Genomic DNA, 17,128 nt, shown 5'->3' with positions numbered 1-17,128 from the left:
TTTTATTTTATTAATTTATGATAATTTTCTATCTATTATCTTCAATATCTCCACATTTCACATACCCTAAAATTTTCTTCTCCCACAGATTCTCTCTATTTTTAATTTTACAAATTTCTATCATTAGAATTTGAATCCAAATCATCTAAATCATAATTATTGGTATGAAACTATTCAAAATTCTCCAAATTATCCGGAGTCATAGGATTATCGAAATTTCCAAAAAAAATTCAATGTCGCATCTTATCTGAATCCGCAAATTATATTCTCAAAACACCGTTTTTTTTTCTCAATCTAAGTCAAATTCCTACATCTTAAGAAATTCTCATATCAAAGAATGAAAATCTCAATTTACTCGGAGAAATTGAACATTCGAACGAAACTCAAAAGAACTCAAATTATATATATTAGGGGTTCGAAAGGAAATGTAATACTCCCTCCGTCCCATAATAAATGTCATAGTTGGAGAATGACACAAGATTTTAGGAGATGTTATTTTGTTAGGTAGAGAGAGAAAATGATATATTTATATTTATGTGGGAGAGAACGTTTTTAAAAAAATGAAATGTAATATTTTTTTGGGACAAATTAAAATAGAAAATGTGATATCAATTAAGAGACGGATGAATTACTTTCTCCTTCTCATTGGGGTTGGATCCATGCTAGGATATGTTATCGATGAATGTGAAATAGAATTGGTCGGTCTTCCAAGCAATAACCTTTATGAAACCAAAGAGAAAATTATGATTCTCATTGGTCATTGCTACTAAACACATTTAAACGATTTACTTGGAACCATACTTTTATTCATAAAACTAATTCCTAACTTTATTAGTATAATTTAAAATTTTACTATAACAACTTACCCAAAATACTGTATTTTTCATATTTATAATAATAGTTTGACCTTGTATTTTTATAATATTAACTTAGTGATTAATAAGCAGTTATAATATATGTAGTACAATAATTAGACGATTATTTTGGTACATTATAATGTTAGCATATAATGAGGAGGGCGCAAGATTACACATTTAATTATGGGAACTTTTTATATTTAATATTGTTAAAACTCTTCTTTTCCTTTTTTATTTAAATAGATTTGACAATATTTTTTTCTTTCTTGAGCTCAATTACTTAATTCTTATATTGAGATTGACTATCTTTATGTAGAGCATTTTTTATTGGAATCTGGAGAACCATCTCTACAATCTGACTATTGAAATACGTTTAATGATATTACTAAAAGAAAATTATTTCCTTATCTTGAATATCGAAATATTTTTGATAAAAACGTTTTAACTTATTATGCGAATTTGTCTTTATTTTCACTTTTTTTTCGTACTAACCATAAAAAATTATCTCCCTCGTATACTTCTCAATTGAATTTCTTCATGATTTTTCTCCCTACACATAAGTGGTAAATTATGAGAAGTAAAGTTTAATTAATTGATGACTATGACGTAGTTAATTAAGAGATAGTCAAATGATTACAGTTGGATTGGATGAAGTCCCAGAATCTTGGATTCACAAAATCTGCTCCACATCATGTTGTCCATTTCCACTTTTTGTCTGAGAAATTAATTACAAAATCCCACTTTTGATTAAATTAAGTGAAAATTGTTGCAGGCAAACCCTATGAAATTCTGAAGGGGTATCAATAAAGATCGAGTTTTTAGAGATCAGTTCTCTCTATCACCATATCTGTCTTAATTCCTTCTTTCTATTTTTTTTTTCTGCTTGAGGAAAGAACCCTTAAAACCTTGTTTCTGGCTGATTAAAGATTCCACCTTTATCTTCATTTCTATACAAATCTTGAAATGCCTGTTCATTAGCTTCTTGCTTTGTTCCAATTCATGGAATTTTATAGGATTTATCTCAGGTTTCTTGATGCATATATTTGGGGTTTCATTTCAATTTCTGCATCTTAGTTTGATTTAACTTTTCTTTAGCTTCTTATACTAATCAATTTGGAGCTAATTAGTTGATGTTAGGAATAAATTGGTTGGAATTGCTGTGTCATTTCAAGATTTTGGTAATTTGGAATTGATCTTGGATTTTAGCAATGGGGAAACATGGGGGGAAGAAGAAGAAATCTAATGGGCATAAATCAGGTGAGTCAAATATTAGGCAGAGTGAGGGCAACGAGAGAGCTTACGATAAGGACACAAAGATATTCGTTTTGATGTCTCAGGAGTTGAAGGAAGATGGGAATAGGTTGTTTCAGAAGAGGGATTATGAGGGTGCTATGTTGAGCTATGAGAAGGGGATAGAGTTGCTTCCTAGGAATCACGTAGATGTCGCCTATCTTAGGAGCAATATGGCCGCGTGCTATATGCAATTGGGTATTAGTGAGTATCCGAGGGCTATCCGTGAGTGCAATCTGGCTCTTGAAGTTTCTCCGTTGTATAGTAAGGCATTGTTGAAGAGGGCTAGGTGCTATGAGGCACTGAACAAGCTAGATTTGGCACGTAGAGATGTTGGAACGGTGCTCAAGATGGAGCCTAACAATCTCATGGCGATTGAGATCTCGGAGAGGGTTGAAATGAGAATTGAGAGACAAGGGTCTAGAGAAAATGAGATTCGTGTGAATTTGGTGGTTCCGTTACCTGAGTATTTGGAACCACCACCTTTGGCACAAGCCAAGGCAAGCAAAGAGAAGGCGGGGGAAAAGAAAAGTGGCAATGTGAAGGTGGAGAAAGGCAATGACAATGTAGAGGAGAATGTGATGGAGAAGAGAGTCAATGGCAAGGTGAATAACATTTTCAGTGGAGACATAGATAATAGCGCGGAGAAGAAGAAAATTGATTGCAATGTAAAGGAAAATGCGAAGGAGGAGAAAGTCAATGGCGTTGGAGGGGGAAGTAAGGATGATCAAACAAGACATGAGAAGAAAACAAAAAGAAAAGTAAGAGAAAGGAAAGTTGATGTTGATGTTGTGTTGAGAAAGGTTGATGATCAAATTGAGGAAAGGAAAACTGAAGACAAATTGGTGGTGGAGGAAGAAAGGTTTACGAATGGTGCAGAGGAAGAGCCTACAAGAATGGTTAAGTTAGTATTCGGGGAAGACATAAGATGGGCTCAGATTCCTCTCAACTGCGATATTTTGAAACTGAGGGAGATCATTGTTGATCGTTTTCCCAGCTCGAAGGCTGTTCTCGTTAAATATAGGGATCAAGAAGGCGACATGGTTACTATCACTTCAACAGAAGAACTGAGGTTGGCTGAAGCTTCTACCGAACATGGCTCTGTGAAGCTGTATATAGTCGAAGTTAATCCTGACCAAGATCCATTATTTGAAAGGATTAGGAAAGATGAATCGATAGACATTCTTGACATGAAAAATGTTACTGAAATCCGGACTGAGTCGGCTTGTATAAGTGATTGGATCATACAGTTTGCTCAGTTATTCAAGAACCATGTTGGATTTGATTTTGATGCTTATCTTGATCTCCACGAGGTCGGGATGAAGCTTTATTCAGATGCCATGGAAGAGACGGTTACTTGCGCAGAAGCTCAAGACCTTTTCTCCAGTGCTGCAGAGAAATTCCAGGAGATGGCAGCCTTAGCATTGTTCAATTGGGGTAATGTCCACATGTCCAGAGCAAGAAAAAGAGTATATTTGACAGAAAATGCTTCGAAAGAGCCTGTGCTGACACGAGTCAAGTCTGCTTACGAATGGGCACGAGCGGAGTACGTGAATGCAGGAAAAAGATACGAAGAGGCCCTAAAAATTAAACCAAATTTCTATGAAGCCATTCTAGCTCTTGGGCAGCAAGAGTTTGAGCAGGCTAAACTCTCTTGGTATTATGCCATCGGAACCAATGCTGATTTGGAGTCTTGGCCTTCATTGGAAGTTCTTAAGCTTTACAACAGGGCCGAGGAAAATATGGAAAAGGGAATGCAAATGTGGGAGGAAGAACAGCAAGTCAATGAACCATCCTGGCCTAACAAAATCGAGATTCAGTTGCAGAATATGAAACTCAACAGCGTGTTCAAAAACATGTCAGCAGACGAAGCTGCAGAACAGGCTTCAAAGACACGGGCTCAGATACACATATTATGGGGCACAATGCTGTATGAAAGATCAATGATGGAATTCAAACTAGGACTTCCTGTGTGGAATGAATGCCTCGAGGTTGCTGTAGAAAAATTCGAACTTGCTGGAGCAGCTCAAACTGATATTGCTGTTATGATAAAGAATCATTGTTCCAATGGAACAGCGTCAGAAGGTGATATATAGACACTATTTCTGTATATGTTGCATATTTTTAACAATACTAATGTCGAGGTGTGTTGCTATAACTCTGACCGATAACGCTCTTGCAGGGGGATTCAATATTGACGAAATAGTACAGGCATGGAACGAAATGTATGAAGCAAAAAAGTGGCCAAGCATCATTCCCTCGTTCCGGTTAGAACCACTGCTCAGGCGGCGAGTTTCAAAAATTTATTACGCCTTTGAAAATGCATAGCTGCTCCAGCTGATGCATCTGAGAACTGGCACTCATCGGAGCGTTTGGTTGGAAGAGTTGGCATTTTTTGCATATTTGGTAAGTAAGAGTTTACTAATACCTGAGCCTTACTAGAGAGTGACTCACAATTTTTTTTTATAGTTTAGGCCTTCTATTGCATTGTCAGGTTTGGAGATTCATCTTTTCTCCATTGATTTCCCATCCCTTTAACTCAATAACCGGATACAAGTGAAACTCGATACTTAGTCAAACTGAAGCAGTGAAGCTATAGTGTTGAAATCCCAGAAGTAGAAAGAAATAATCTTGTTAAAATATTGTGTAGGAGTTTTAGGAAGAATAAGTGGACAAGATCAAAAGGATTCAAAATTTGTATTGAATTTTTTAAGAGACTAATTAGTTGTTCATTTTCATGAATTTTTCCCAGGATAAATATGATATCCAACCATTGCATGATTTGAAACTTCAGATTAGTTCCCAGAGTTCATTTGAAAGTTTCTTCGTTGGAGTTGAAAGAGATTTTTTAGTTCGTTATACTTAATTTCATGTCTGCTTCTTTAGTAGTATGATTTTTAGTTCGTTATACTTATGTTTAAGAGCTACTACTATTAAGGAATAAGAACGAACAAGGCAAAATTGATTACATTTCTTAGTTCCCTGACGTTCTTATAGGCTTTCGTGTAACCATAACAGAAAATCTTGATGCCGATGGTCAAATCATGAGATGACATTATATGTTCTAACCTTTTGCTTCTGTTTCTCCAGACTGCATGAACTAAGATGAGAATCATTGTCCTTTGCAGGCTTACATGTTGTTGTATCATTTCTGCTTCGGGTATTTCTTTCTCCCTGTTGGGACACGAAACGTTCATCGCACTGAGCAAGTAAAACAATCTGTTATAACATCTGCAGAAAATCGTTTTTTGTCACTTCTGCTCCATGTTATATAGTGCAGCTTGCCTTTGGAGATGCCAAGATTGAGTATTTACAACTTTTTTTGTAAAGTTATTGTTTTGCATTAGTATTATTTATTTATTTATAATTTTTCCTTTGGATGTTTGATGGTAGTAGTTTTTGTTAGAAAAGGAGACATCACAAAGCCTATCTTCTTCTAAGTCTTCTTCTCCCATCTTCATGGAAACAACACCATTGAAGATGAGACAGAAAAACGATTTCATCATTGTCTCTAAATAACCTTCTCGAACCTCTTTAGCCAAATCTGCAAAAACCAAACAAATACACCATCTCTGATTCTGATGAAACAGAATTTCACTCTATAAATAGTGAAAGGAGAATTAGATCACTGTAGTACAAATAATTAAGATTGTTAAAATCCACTACACTGGGATTTTTAAAATAATCTTTCTCTCGTATAGTTGTGATATTTTCTCTTTCCTGTATTTATGGTTTGATAGTATATTTCCATGTGATATTCAAACACCGAGCAGTGGTAATTGTCTAGAAGATATAGAACAAGAAATAACTGTTAAGAGCAACGAAGAAATAACTGTCCGGTCACAGGCATATAACAAGAACTCCGGCGGCAAAATGAGCGCCTAGCGCGGAAGGGATCTATGTCGACAGCCGATTTAGGGTTTAATTGTAATACGCAATAGTTTGAGCAAATAATTCTTCATTAATTGATTTATGGAGTTAACGAATAGCCCCATTTATAATACTAACGACCCTAGGTTGGTTCGACTTAACTTAGACATCGGGAAAGAACCAACTAACAGAGACAAAATAATAAATCATAATATTCGACATAAAATAACTGGAATAAATAAAAGAACTAACTAACGGGAATTACGCGCCTACTTGGAGCCATCATATGTTGATGAAATGTGAAGCACACGAACAAGAAAAAGCTAAACTAAGTATGATGAGAGGATTGTAGAAGAAGAGATGTTGCAGAGGAATGTTAACTTCTTATTTAACGTATTGAGAGAAGAGAATGAAGTTACAACTGCTTGAACTATCAACAATAGAGCTACTACTTATACTCTACTAAAACACAAGTGCATGAGAGCTACACTCATGCGGTTACAAAGATCCAGTAACTAACTCTCTAACGACCTTCTTTGCCAGCATGATTGAGCTTAAATCTTGATTCCATACGCTGCAGCTCCAGCTTACTCCCATGCAGCCTCACGTGCTGTGCATGACCACCATCTTTAACATATGTGATCATCCAGAATCGGGGATCTTCGATAACTCACCATGATCTTGGTTGGAGCCATGTACTGTTTTTCTCGGGATGGAGGTGCTGCGTTTAGAAAGAGGTATATTCTTTCTGCAGAAAACATATAATCCCTCCATCACATGGAAATAAGCTGAATTTCTTTTTTCGCCCGTCCTATAGAAATAGTCCATATCTATTTATGGAAACCTTCTCTCCTTCCGCTCCACCATCCATTATACTATTTCAACTATTTTTCTCCTCTCTTACTTTATCAATTATGTATTAAAACCCGTGCCAACTCTAGATGGCTTATTTATGTGGGACGGATGAGGTATGTTTGATCTTTTAGTAGATCCTGTCTTCTTGAGCGTAAGTGTCTTGATATACCAGTTATGCTAAATTCTGAGTTGTAAGTGTGAAAAACCAATGCTTAGTGGAAAAATTGATCTATCTCTCTCGCACTAGGCTAGATATAACATATATTGTCAGAGTGGTGAGTCAATTTATGCATCGACCTTGAGAAGATCATATGGATGTTGCACTAAGGATAGGCAGATACTTGGAAGGTACATTGAGATATGGTGTACCAATTGAAAAGAAAAATATAGGAAATCCACACTAGATATTTCACTTTTTGGAAGGAAATTTGCTTATTTAGAGGAGTAAGAAACAAAAGGTAGAATTTCTGATGATGACCGCCTAGGATCGTCCATGCTATGGCGGAATTTCTTGAGTGAAAAGTGGCTTTATAGAGATTTTGTGATTACGATGACTATTTACAGGAAGAAATTGGTTTTCATCACAGATAAGTAAATTGTACTGTGACAATAAACTAGCAATCGACATTTAAGAAAATCCAGTCCAATATGAAAAACTAGTCATGTGGAGATCAATCATCATTTCATATAGAGAAGATTGGGAAATAAATTGTCCAATAAATTACAAGGTGTTCAATGAAGTTTCTGGCAAATTGTTCGAACATCAGGGGGAGTGTCAAGGAAACAAGATCATCGGGAATAGCATTGCTCAACATAAGAGGAGTGCCAAACAAGGAAACAATATCATAAGTGTACGGAAGGAGCAAAGTCATAATTGAGAATGGACTTGTATTCCTTGGATAGAGAATAGTAACACTGTTGAATAGAGATTTTAAGCTATTATGCATACATATTAGATCACTCTTCGTTTACAAGTATAATTCTCTTAATTATTTATAAGTAGTCATAGTCTGCGGTGTGTATAATACTTTTTCTTTTTCTTTTTCTTTTTTGGATGGGAACTCAAGATGACTTGTAGGATTTCTTATACAACAAGATTTCGTCCCTAGATCACCCACTGCATTAGCATATGATTATGATCAAGTTTGTGATTTTCTGTAATTAAGGATTTAATAATAATTTCGTAGTTAGTAAGATCTGAATGTAATTACCAGAGAGTAGTGGCATTTTGTGATAAACAGACGATCATAATCCCCTTAGCCTAATAATGATTCATAATAAATTCACCACTTAAAACATATAGTACAATACTGCATTTGGTCCTATTGATGGTTGTTCGGATATTATATACGGGATAAAATATGCATTGTGTTTGTTTCACAAGATTAAATCATAAAATCAAATCTTAGATGGATAATCATGTGATAATTAGTCATAATCATCCTTCTCCAACTAAAATAATCTCTCAACTCAATTTTAGACCACATTTCATGATTATTTTGACTAATAAACCGAACAGTCACTTCGTGTTATGAAATTGTGTCATCTGACCCACAAAAACACTTGAACTTTTTTTTAGGTTATGATGGTTGTGTGATTGGAAGAAGATATGATGAAATAAGAGGATGTTCAAACTCATATACATATATATGTAAACTCGAAACACATTACATGGGGAATTCGAGGTTACACATGCACATCAAGTCAAAGATCCAAGACTTGTAATGATATATAAATAAATATGTACAAACTCACAAGCAAACTCAATACACATGAATTAGTAACAGGGAGATGCATAATAAACAAACTAGGAGAAGAGGATCACCAAAAGAGCATGGCTTGCAACTGCTGCTTCCGTTCCATATCTTATCAGCTTTGTGGATTGCCCTTCTCGCGATGTCGCCAAGACCCTCTCCCGCGGTCTTTGCAGCCTCTTCGCCGGCTTGTTCAGCAAAGACGCCACCGATGAGGGGCGGATCTTCCACGGTCTTTGTAGCCGTTTCGCCACCTTGTTCGATGGCAACGCCACCGACTAGGGGCGGACATATTGCTGCCGCCGCTGCCATCACCACAAGCACCACTACCACTATCCCCTTCTCCATTTCTATGCTACTGATCAATTTGATTGATAACTCTCTTTTCTTTTTTCCTTTTTCACCTTTCCATAGTGGACTGCTTGCTTTAGTGCTTTTATAGTAAACCTGAAATTACAAGAACATCATCCAACCACACGATGATCGGCCTAAGTTAAGTGGGGCTATCTGTTTTGTGGGATGAATTATTAAGAAAAGTAACCACAAAGTAAAGTGCTGAAGTGCTTTGTTGAACAAGCATTGTTGAGTAGCACAAAACCCAAATATCTAGTAGTGACACAGTTAACATTAAGAAATGGAGAGCATTCATAGTACTCCTTCCGTCTCTATAGTAGAGGTGTTTTTTATTGGCGCGAAATTTAAGAAAGATTGTTTTAGTGAGTTAAGTAATAGGAGAATAAATTAGAAAAGAAAAGGGAAAAGAAATGAAGAAAGAATAAAGTAAAAGAAGAAATTTTGCCAAAAAAATAAATGACTCAGTGGGACAACCCAAAAGGAATACGACTGAGCTAAAAAGGGACGGAGGGAGTATTTTTTTTCTTCACATCTATCCCCTTTCCTATGATGCAACAGCCACAATGCACACTAAAAGAGGCGGACACGGCTACCACGGGAAAGAAACCACGTCAAATGCTACAACATACAACAACAATTTATACAGGGGAGGAAAAAATCAAGATGATTGAGCAAGACAAAAATGTGTCTCCAGGGATTTATCGACAGTGTGGATCGTGTTACTCATTCATTTGCCTATAGTAAACAACGTGTTATCATGACACCACTGCAGCACGAGAAACATTTCGGCCTAATCCGACATCCACAGACCTGCAGGGACATGGCTATCAGTGTGAATTTGACTATGCCTTTGGCTGTGGCTTGGACTATGGCTGCATTGAGAAGAATGAATGTGGCCCTGATGTGCATTAGAGATTTTGTTCACAATCAATTAATATATGGCCGTTTCCGTTTGGTTGATGACTATGGCTCACACCATTTGTATGGTTTGCATCCTGTGTCATATTGATCATCCTGATTCCTTCAGATTCCCCTGATTCTTCGGCGTGCTCTATATCTTCGCTATAACCATTTATCAAGAAATCTGTGCAGTTCTTCTTGCAGCCATGATCAAACAGATTACGAAATCGACCATCTGGCCCTCGTAAGTAACTGTACCTCAGCATGTTTGCCATTTCATTTGTTGTTATATTGCGAGCAATCTGTAGCACAATACAATACATAAATAAACTCAACAGAAAAAATAGAAATAGTTATAGTGGGATTTATGACTGTAAAGATCTGCAAGGACCAATGGCAGAATATATATTTCACCTAATAAACCAAGAGCACTAAGAGAGAGGTAACTTTGAATTTTGGGAAGAAGAAAAAAAATCACTTATGATTCAGAACCTTGAAGAAATAAGAGGAATCCCTATTGAATGCATACCACATATTAGAGAACACTTAAGGCCCTCAGGCAGCCAAATACATAGCCAACAAAGCCAATAAAACAACATAATAAGGATATTAGAGCCCTTAGTGCTTTTTCTCATAAATAATCATGCAACCTCTGCAATATGCATTACCAAACTAGATTTTGAAAGAGGTGTTAACTATGTCTTTTTAAAATGCCTATTTAGGCAAATCAACCTGTAAGAAATCATAAAACAAGCAGATGAAGATTCTGAAAGTTTACCTGAGAAGCCTGTACACAAGTCAAAATTCCGACAGCAATAATGATGAAAGCATCTGCAACCAAAAATGCTAAAGCGCCAACATGCTGATTACCAACATGGCTCAACCAGGCACCAAAGGTAGATGGGGCCAATGGGTCTGTCAACACCCCTGCAATGACGACGTGAAGGTTTCCACATGATAGCAAGAGACAAGAAAGATATAGCTTAGATGCTCACAAATTTAAAAGAGCTTCATGCTAAAAAAACAAAGGAAAAGGTGTGCTCACTTATCAAAGCTACTGAACCACATATCAGTAATGCCAGAACTTCAAGAACAAGAAGCAAGAAAAAATCCCACTTGTTTTTCTGTCAAGATGAAAAAAAGAAAGCACCAACACACTTCAGATTACCGTTAGACAGAAGAATCTTGAGTTCAATAAGATTTCACTACGGAACAACATATAATTTTAGATCAGTTAACATATCGGTAGAACATGGGAAACATCCGCTTAGCTTACTTCATATCAGTTACAAGGAAACAGGAAAATAATATATGTAAGCACCTTGCCAATGCAATTGGACACCCATGGGCAATGATGGTCAAATTGCTCGACACAACGATCACAGGTGGTACAATGTTTGGCACGTAGAGGTCTAACAATCTGAAAAAATAAACATGAACTTTTCAACAAGGAGCATATGAAAAAATGTACTAGTATAAATTTGATGGCAGGATAATTTGTTTTAATTTGATGGAGACAAACAACATGCAAGGTGAAAACTTAATAGTACCTTGCAAGTTGCACAAAGCTGAGACCAATTTCCTCTAATCAACACAAGATTATTTATTTCGATCTTCAGCAAAGGCTCCTACAGAGAATCAATAAAATCAATACCATGAAAAACTACACATACATGAAAAGGCAAGCTATTGCACATACCTAAAGGTAAGAGCCACAATTGAAACAATGAATGACTAAATTAACCCCTGTGCATACTTACATCATCTTTCATGCTTGCTGGATCATGTACATTTATTCTGATAAAGCCAGGGTCCTTGCTGCAAATTAGAAGCACACACAAAGTTAGACTCAATGCCAATCCAGTTATACAGAGCATTTTCACAAAAAAAAAATTGTTAGAAAGATGGGAATGTTTTGGTAAGTTTTATCAGCACAATGACTGACAACATCATGATAATAATGACCAGAAGATCCAGGAAAAAAAAATTAGATCAGTACCATTTTAAAAGACAGTAAGAACCTACTACCTATGTCCGGGATTAAATTTTTCACTTTTACTCTGCGTGGATTTTAACAAAAACAAAGGAAGGTTGGTGACATAGTCTCGTCTTTCCATTTCGGTCCGTCCATAAAATACAGTCCCATCCAAAAAAGGAAAGTTTTTTTCTATTATTTTACCCATTTTTTCTCCTTCTCTCTTACTTTACCAATTTCTCATTAAAACCCGTGCCATCCACCCATGGGCCTATTTTTGGTGACGGAGGGTTAGTTTTATACTCCCTCCGTCCCGGCTAAGATGACACATTGCTTAGCCGGCACGGGGTTTTAGGAGTTATTGGTTAAAGTGTTTAATTGGAGAGAGAGAAGGTGAGTGTAAGTATTAAAGTAGAGAGATAAAGAAAGATGAATATTTTAATATGAGTGAGAAAAGTGGTTGAGTGTATTAATTGGAGAGAGAAAGTTACCAAAAAAGGAAATGTGTCATCTTAGTTGGGACAAACTAAAAAGGAAAATGTGTCATCTTAAGCGGGACGAAGGGAGTAATAAATTGTGAGTGGAATGAGTTAGTGGATGTGGGTCCATTTACGAAAAAAAAGGTGAAATGGGACATTTAATGGTGGACATCTCAAAATTGCAATATGAGACATTTAATAATGGACAGAGCAGTCCATTGGTAGGAAATGCTGCATTTTGCATCTCAATATCAAAGAACTTTAGACAGTATTTGAGCACCATTAATTAGTGGAATAACATCTACTAAGTACTAACAAATATGCCCATTAGGGTACTTCATTTCACTAACGCAAGTTCCAGGTAGTGACACATTAGAATATGATTGGTATATAAATATAACACAAACTAAATGAACTATTCTTACATACACGCATAAAATCCACCAAAGAAAAAAGAAAAACATACTAAAACACATTTAATATCCTAGAGTTACCTGCTACATCTGTATAAGAAAACTAGACCTATTGATGCCAAGAACACACCCATCCAGGCAAAAAGACCAAAGCCAGCTGTTAGCCTTGGAAGATTTGAAGCTGCATAAACCAAGAAAGCAAATAAATTATTTTGTCAAAATAACAATTAATAAATAGATTCACATAGTTCGGTCTAGAGATATACCTGTAATAACTGAATGTATATATATTGCAAGCATCAGGAAAACTATACACCAAAGAATTGGAGCAAGTCCTAGTTTTGAAAGTTTGCCGAGACAACTGTTGTTATCCCATCGTTTGTCAAACAACCTTCTAGCATTTCCCTGTAAATCACATCCCAAGATTAGTCAGATTAAATAAAATTTGAAGTAAAGGAAGATGGAATAAAGAGGTTCAAGACACTGATACATTTTAGAAAGAAAGATAATTTCTAGAGACGTAGTTTCCAGAGTACCTACAAGGAAAAATGCAACTTGTCTATGATTTTTATCTGCGGCTAGCTGAGCAGGGGTAAGGCCGGTGTTTTCTGTTACCATTAAATCTTCTTTCTTCCCTGCCATCACCAGAACAGTGCATGCTTCTAAGTTACCCCTAATGGCAGCCCAATGCAACGGGGTGCAGCCTAGATGATAAAAATTCATATCAGATGCTTCTGAAGCAGGTAGCAGGACAAAATTTTTACAAAATAAACACAGAAGAAACAAATATGAGGAACAAAACACGATTATAGATCCAGCATGGAGCATTTCAACTAACCTTCTTTATCTTGCCGCACTCTATGAGCATTCAGATATAGCAAAAGGCGAATGCAGTCAGCAAATCCCTTGTAAGCAGCCCTACAGTCATCAGCAAAATAATAAACTAAATAAGTAAATAAAAACCACTTAAAAAGACTAACAAGCAAGAAAGAGAAATAAAATGCCAAAGACAGCAGTTGTAAGTCGTACACTGCAAGAGAATTCAATGCATGTTATCTATCAAAAGTAACCATGAACACAGACCAGGCTTATAAGGAAGAGGTTAACATAATATGATAGAATTTATTGCTGACAAGAACATTAAAAGAGTGCACATATGGCAGAGTTACAGTAACCAAGTGATAAATAGCTAGATCAAAACCAGAAAGGTAATCCAAATCAAACTGTTTGAGTAGAGCACATATCTATAATTATCTGAAGTAAAGGTGCCACTGCCACCTTAAAGAATTCAAACTAGTAACACCAACATGAATGATAATGGTCCCAAACATATCCAAGGGATCAGAAAATTGGAACATCAATCTTGCTTCCTTACAAATTTAAAGCTTCCTCGCCTAAAATCTTTAATATTGTTAAACAAAGTCTATAATGGATGCAAAGATTAGATAAAAGAAATAATTGTGCATGCCAGCAGAAAAATACAATTACATTGATCAAGTACCAGTGCATTGGGCTTCTTCCATCATTATCAGGGACATCAGCATCAGCATTCCACTTTGTGACAATGTGACACAGGAAAGCTGTCTGACCATACTGTGCTGCAACATGTGTTGTCTGTAACCATAGGAAGTGTGAGAATGAATGTTTCAAGAAATGTGGCAGCCTTGCATTGCAGGAGCAACAAAATTATCCTGGATAAACATCATTAAAATGATTGTAATTGGAATCTAGATGACAGAATGATGCTCGAGTGCAATTGAATAGTACAAGAGTAGGGCCAATAATATCATTCTCGAAATCCTTAATAGAACTTCTAGACAATTATGTTCAGTTCTCAAATCAAAACATTAATTGACCAGGAATGGCCATAATTTTTTTGCCTTTTTGGCTCTTGCAACTTGTGTTTTACATATCAGGACTCCAGCTTGTAATCTAATGATAGTTCCGTTGCTTGGAAATGGAATATTGAGGTAGTTTAATGTTTACATCCAGAACCATATAATAAACATCAATCACAAACCCCAAAATTTGTTTGACGATTGTCAAGATCCGTGCGAAATAGTGGCAAAAAATGTTGTTGTCACCATCAGACATCTATCAACCCCTGTCTGAAACTAAATAACCATTTGTGGAAAGATAACAAGAGTAATTGTGAGTCTTTGTGACTAATTCGTCTTCTGCACAGTTCATATAAAACTTTGATCCCTTATTTGCAATTAGTAATAGTAGAATATAAAAGAAAACCTGATAACCATTGAGATCAGCTAAACCAACACGAGCACCCTCCTGCAGAAGAAGCTCAGCAACCTGAATTGCACCCTTCACTGCACTCCAATGCAAAGCTGTTTGTCCAGTATGATCACGTGCATTAATATCACCTCCGTGCTGTCAACAACGAACCATATACCACAATCAGATAACCCATCACAGTCCGTTATAAAAGTAAATACATATATAATATTGGAGATAATTAGATGCATACCATTATAGGTGACATTTGCTTACATCCATAAAATCTAAGAATGATTGACATCAAATGATCAAACAACAATTAGAATCTAGATGAGACTATATATGCCTTCTTCACATATAGAAATTACACAAAGCTTCCATTATAGTACAATTATACACAACATAATGCATCACCAGATGCATATGCTATAAGTGATTATAACTGTAACACACCCACGCAACCTTCTGGTTTTAAGATCCAAAGACGACATGTCTAGTACTCCCTCCGTGCACTATTACAAGACCAAGTTTGACCGGGCACGGGTTTTAAGAAATGTAGTAGAAAGTGGATGGAAAAGGTTGTGGAAGGTGGGTCCTACTTTCATATATTAATTTTACAGTGAAAGGTGAGCGAAACAAAGTTAGTGGAATGTGGGGTCCATTATCAAAAGTAGTAAAAAAAGCAAATGAGACATTTATTGGTGGACGGAGGGAGTACAAGTGTACCTTCTAAAATTGCTGGCATTAAATATGTCAAACAAACAGCCTATATTATCTGCCGTACTATAAATCATTATCAAACAAAAATTGAGGTCAGAACTCGGAAGATGTAGCAACCAAACCCCTGGACCGCTAAACCTTCAGGAAATAACCACTTACACCCGAAAAGATGACAAAATACAATGGCAATGGTGCAGTTGGTTGGAGACCATGTCCCATGTGTCCTGAGATCGATTCCCTATGGCGACATTTTCCCTCTTTCCTTGGTAGGAAAGGTTCAACAACTATTTAAGCTAGCGCAGTTGGTTCCGGAGAGGCAGAATTACAAGGATGACAAAATACAATGGCATTAACACGAAATGAGTTTGTCTAGTACAAACTATCCCAGAATAATGTATAGAAAATGCAACTAGCAGCACTCAATTTTTAACATGCTCAGTTATAAATCCACCCAAAACCGTGAATAGTAATCAATCAATTTCTCCCCACACAGTAAAAGTACGATAACACTAGATGCACATTGCCCTAATCCAGAACCCTCCTCAAACGGTATAACAACGGCAATGTCAGGCCAAAAAATAAATGGAAAGGAAAATCATCTGTACCTCAACAATGTACTGAGCTGCGGCGGTTCGATTATTAAGCGCCGCCCACTGGAGAGCGTAGTGGCCGAGGGCGTCGGGCTCCGCGACGGAGCAACCACCACTCTCGACTAATCTCTGGAGCTTATCCACATCCCCATAGGCAGCGGCTGTGTAAACATCGTTCCTCAAGCTGTCGTCCTCGGGCGCGGAGCCCGTTGGATGATCCCTCGATTCCACCTCCTCCACAACTTCGATCTCCGACGCCATAATACAAATTTCCGATAAATATGGATGGGACGCGCGGAGATCAAAAAGGAAGGATTCGAAATGATGATCAAACAATGGCGTTGGTTTGTGTTTGACTATTTCTTAGGGGTTTTCTCCGAAGAGGACAGGGAGTTGACTGACTTGATTCAAATGTTTACTTAACCGCGAACCCGTTCTCAACCGGAACAATAAGGTTTAAATAGAACCAAAACTGCAACTTTTGAAACAGTGGGACTGGGACAGTTCAAATTCCTATATTCTGGAAATGAAATCGTGCCGAACAGTAAAAAACCATCGAAGACCGGCGATTCAGAACATAACCAAACCTCAAAAAATCGTCAGAAAACCGCCGATTCGGAACTAAAACAAGAACGGACAATTTTCAAACTAGAACAGTAACCGCGAAATACGCTCAAGGTTCATTTCCAGTTCATGATTTACTAGAACCAAAACCGACAATTTTGAACCGTAACGATGGTCCTGAAACATTGGACATGTCTACTGCCAGGGATAGAATCACAAACCCATGATATTATTCCCCTTAATTTTTGTCTATGTATGCAGGTACTCCCCCGTTC

At 36.8% G+C, this 17,128-nt stretch overlaps 1 protein-coding gene and 1 pseudogene across 2 annotated transcripts; one reads left to right on the top strand and one right to left on the bottom strand.

Annotated features, from left to right (window-relative positions):
* Nucleotides 1-1,520: 1,520 nt before the first annotated feature.
* LOC125186127 (protein PHOX1-like) lies at nucleotides 1,521-5,527 on the top strand. Its single transcript, XM_048082460.2, has 3 exons — nucleotides 1,521-4,232; nucleotides 4,330-4,553; nucleotides 5,276-5,527. The coding sequence occupies exons 1-2, from the start codon at nucleotides 2,066-2,068 to the stop codon at nucleotides 4,473-4,475; spliced, it is 2,313 nt and encodes a 770-aa protein (XP_047938417.1). The 5' UTR covers nucleotides 1,521-2,065; the 3' UTR covers nucleotides 4,476-4,553; nucleotides 5,276-5,527.
* Nucleotides 5,528-8,498: 2,971 nt separating this feature from the next.
* LOC125186868 (protein S-acyltransferase 24-like) lies at nucleotides 8,499-16,739 on the bottom strand (annotated as a pseudogene). The gene is made up of 13 exons (XR_016130926.1): nucleotides 16,305-16,739; nucleotides 14,992-15,132; nucleotides 14,249-14,361; nucleotides 13,586-13,665; nucleotides 13,288-13,451; nucleotides 13,014-13,152; nucleotides 12,829-12,928; nucleotides 11,641-11,698; nucleotides 11,431-11,508; nucleotides 11,202-11,300; nucleotides 10,926-11,004; nucleotides 10,659-10,807; nucleotides 8,499-10,182 (listed from the first exon to the last, which is right to left on the bottom strand). The product of XR_016130926.1 is annotated as a protein S-acyltransferase 24-like (transcript).
* Nucleotides 16,740-17,128: the final 389 nt, after the last annotated feature.

Source organism: Salvia hispanica, chromosome 5 (assembly GCF_029641045.1).
Source record: "Salvia hispanica isolate PSC_SH4W2 chromosome 5, Shi_PSC_v1, whole genome shotgun sequence".
Lineage (NCBI taxonomy): Eukaryota > Viridiplantae > Streptophyta > Magnoliopsida > Lamiales > Lamiaceae > Salvia > Salvia hispanica.
The sequence above is the reverse complement of the archived record's forward strand: the minus strand, read 5'-3'. Positions and strand labels throughout refer to the sequence as shown.

Coding starts and splice junctions, on each gene's coding strand:
- LOC125186127 (XM_048082460.2), top strand. CDS start 2,066: ATGGGGAAACATGGGGGGAAGAAGAAGAAATCTAATGGGCATAAATCA. Junction 4,233..4,329: donor CAATGGAACAGCGTCAGAAG/GTGATATATAGA, acceptor ACGCTCTTGCAG/GGGGATTCAATATTGACGAA.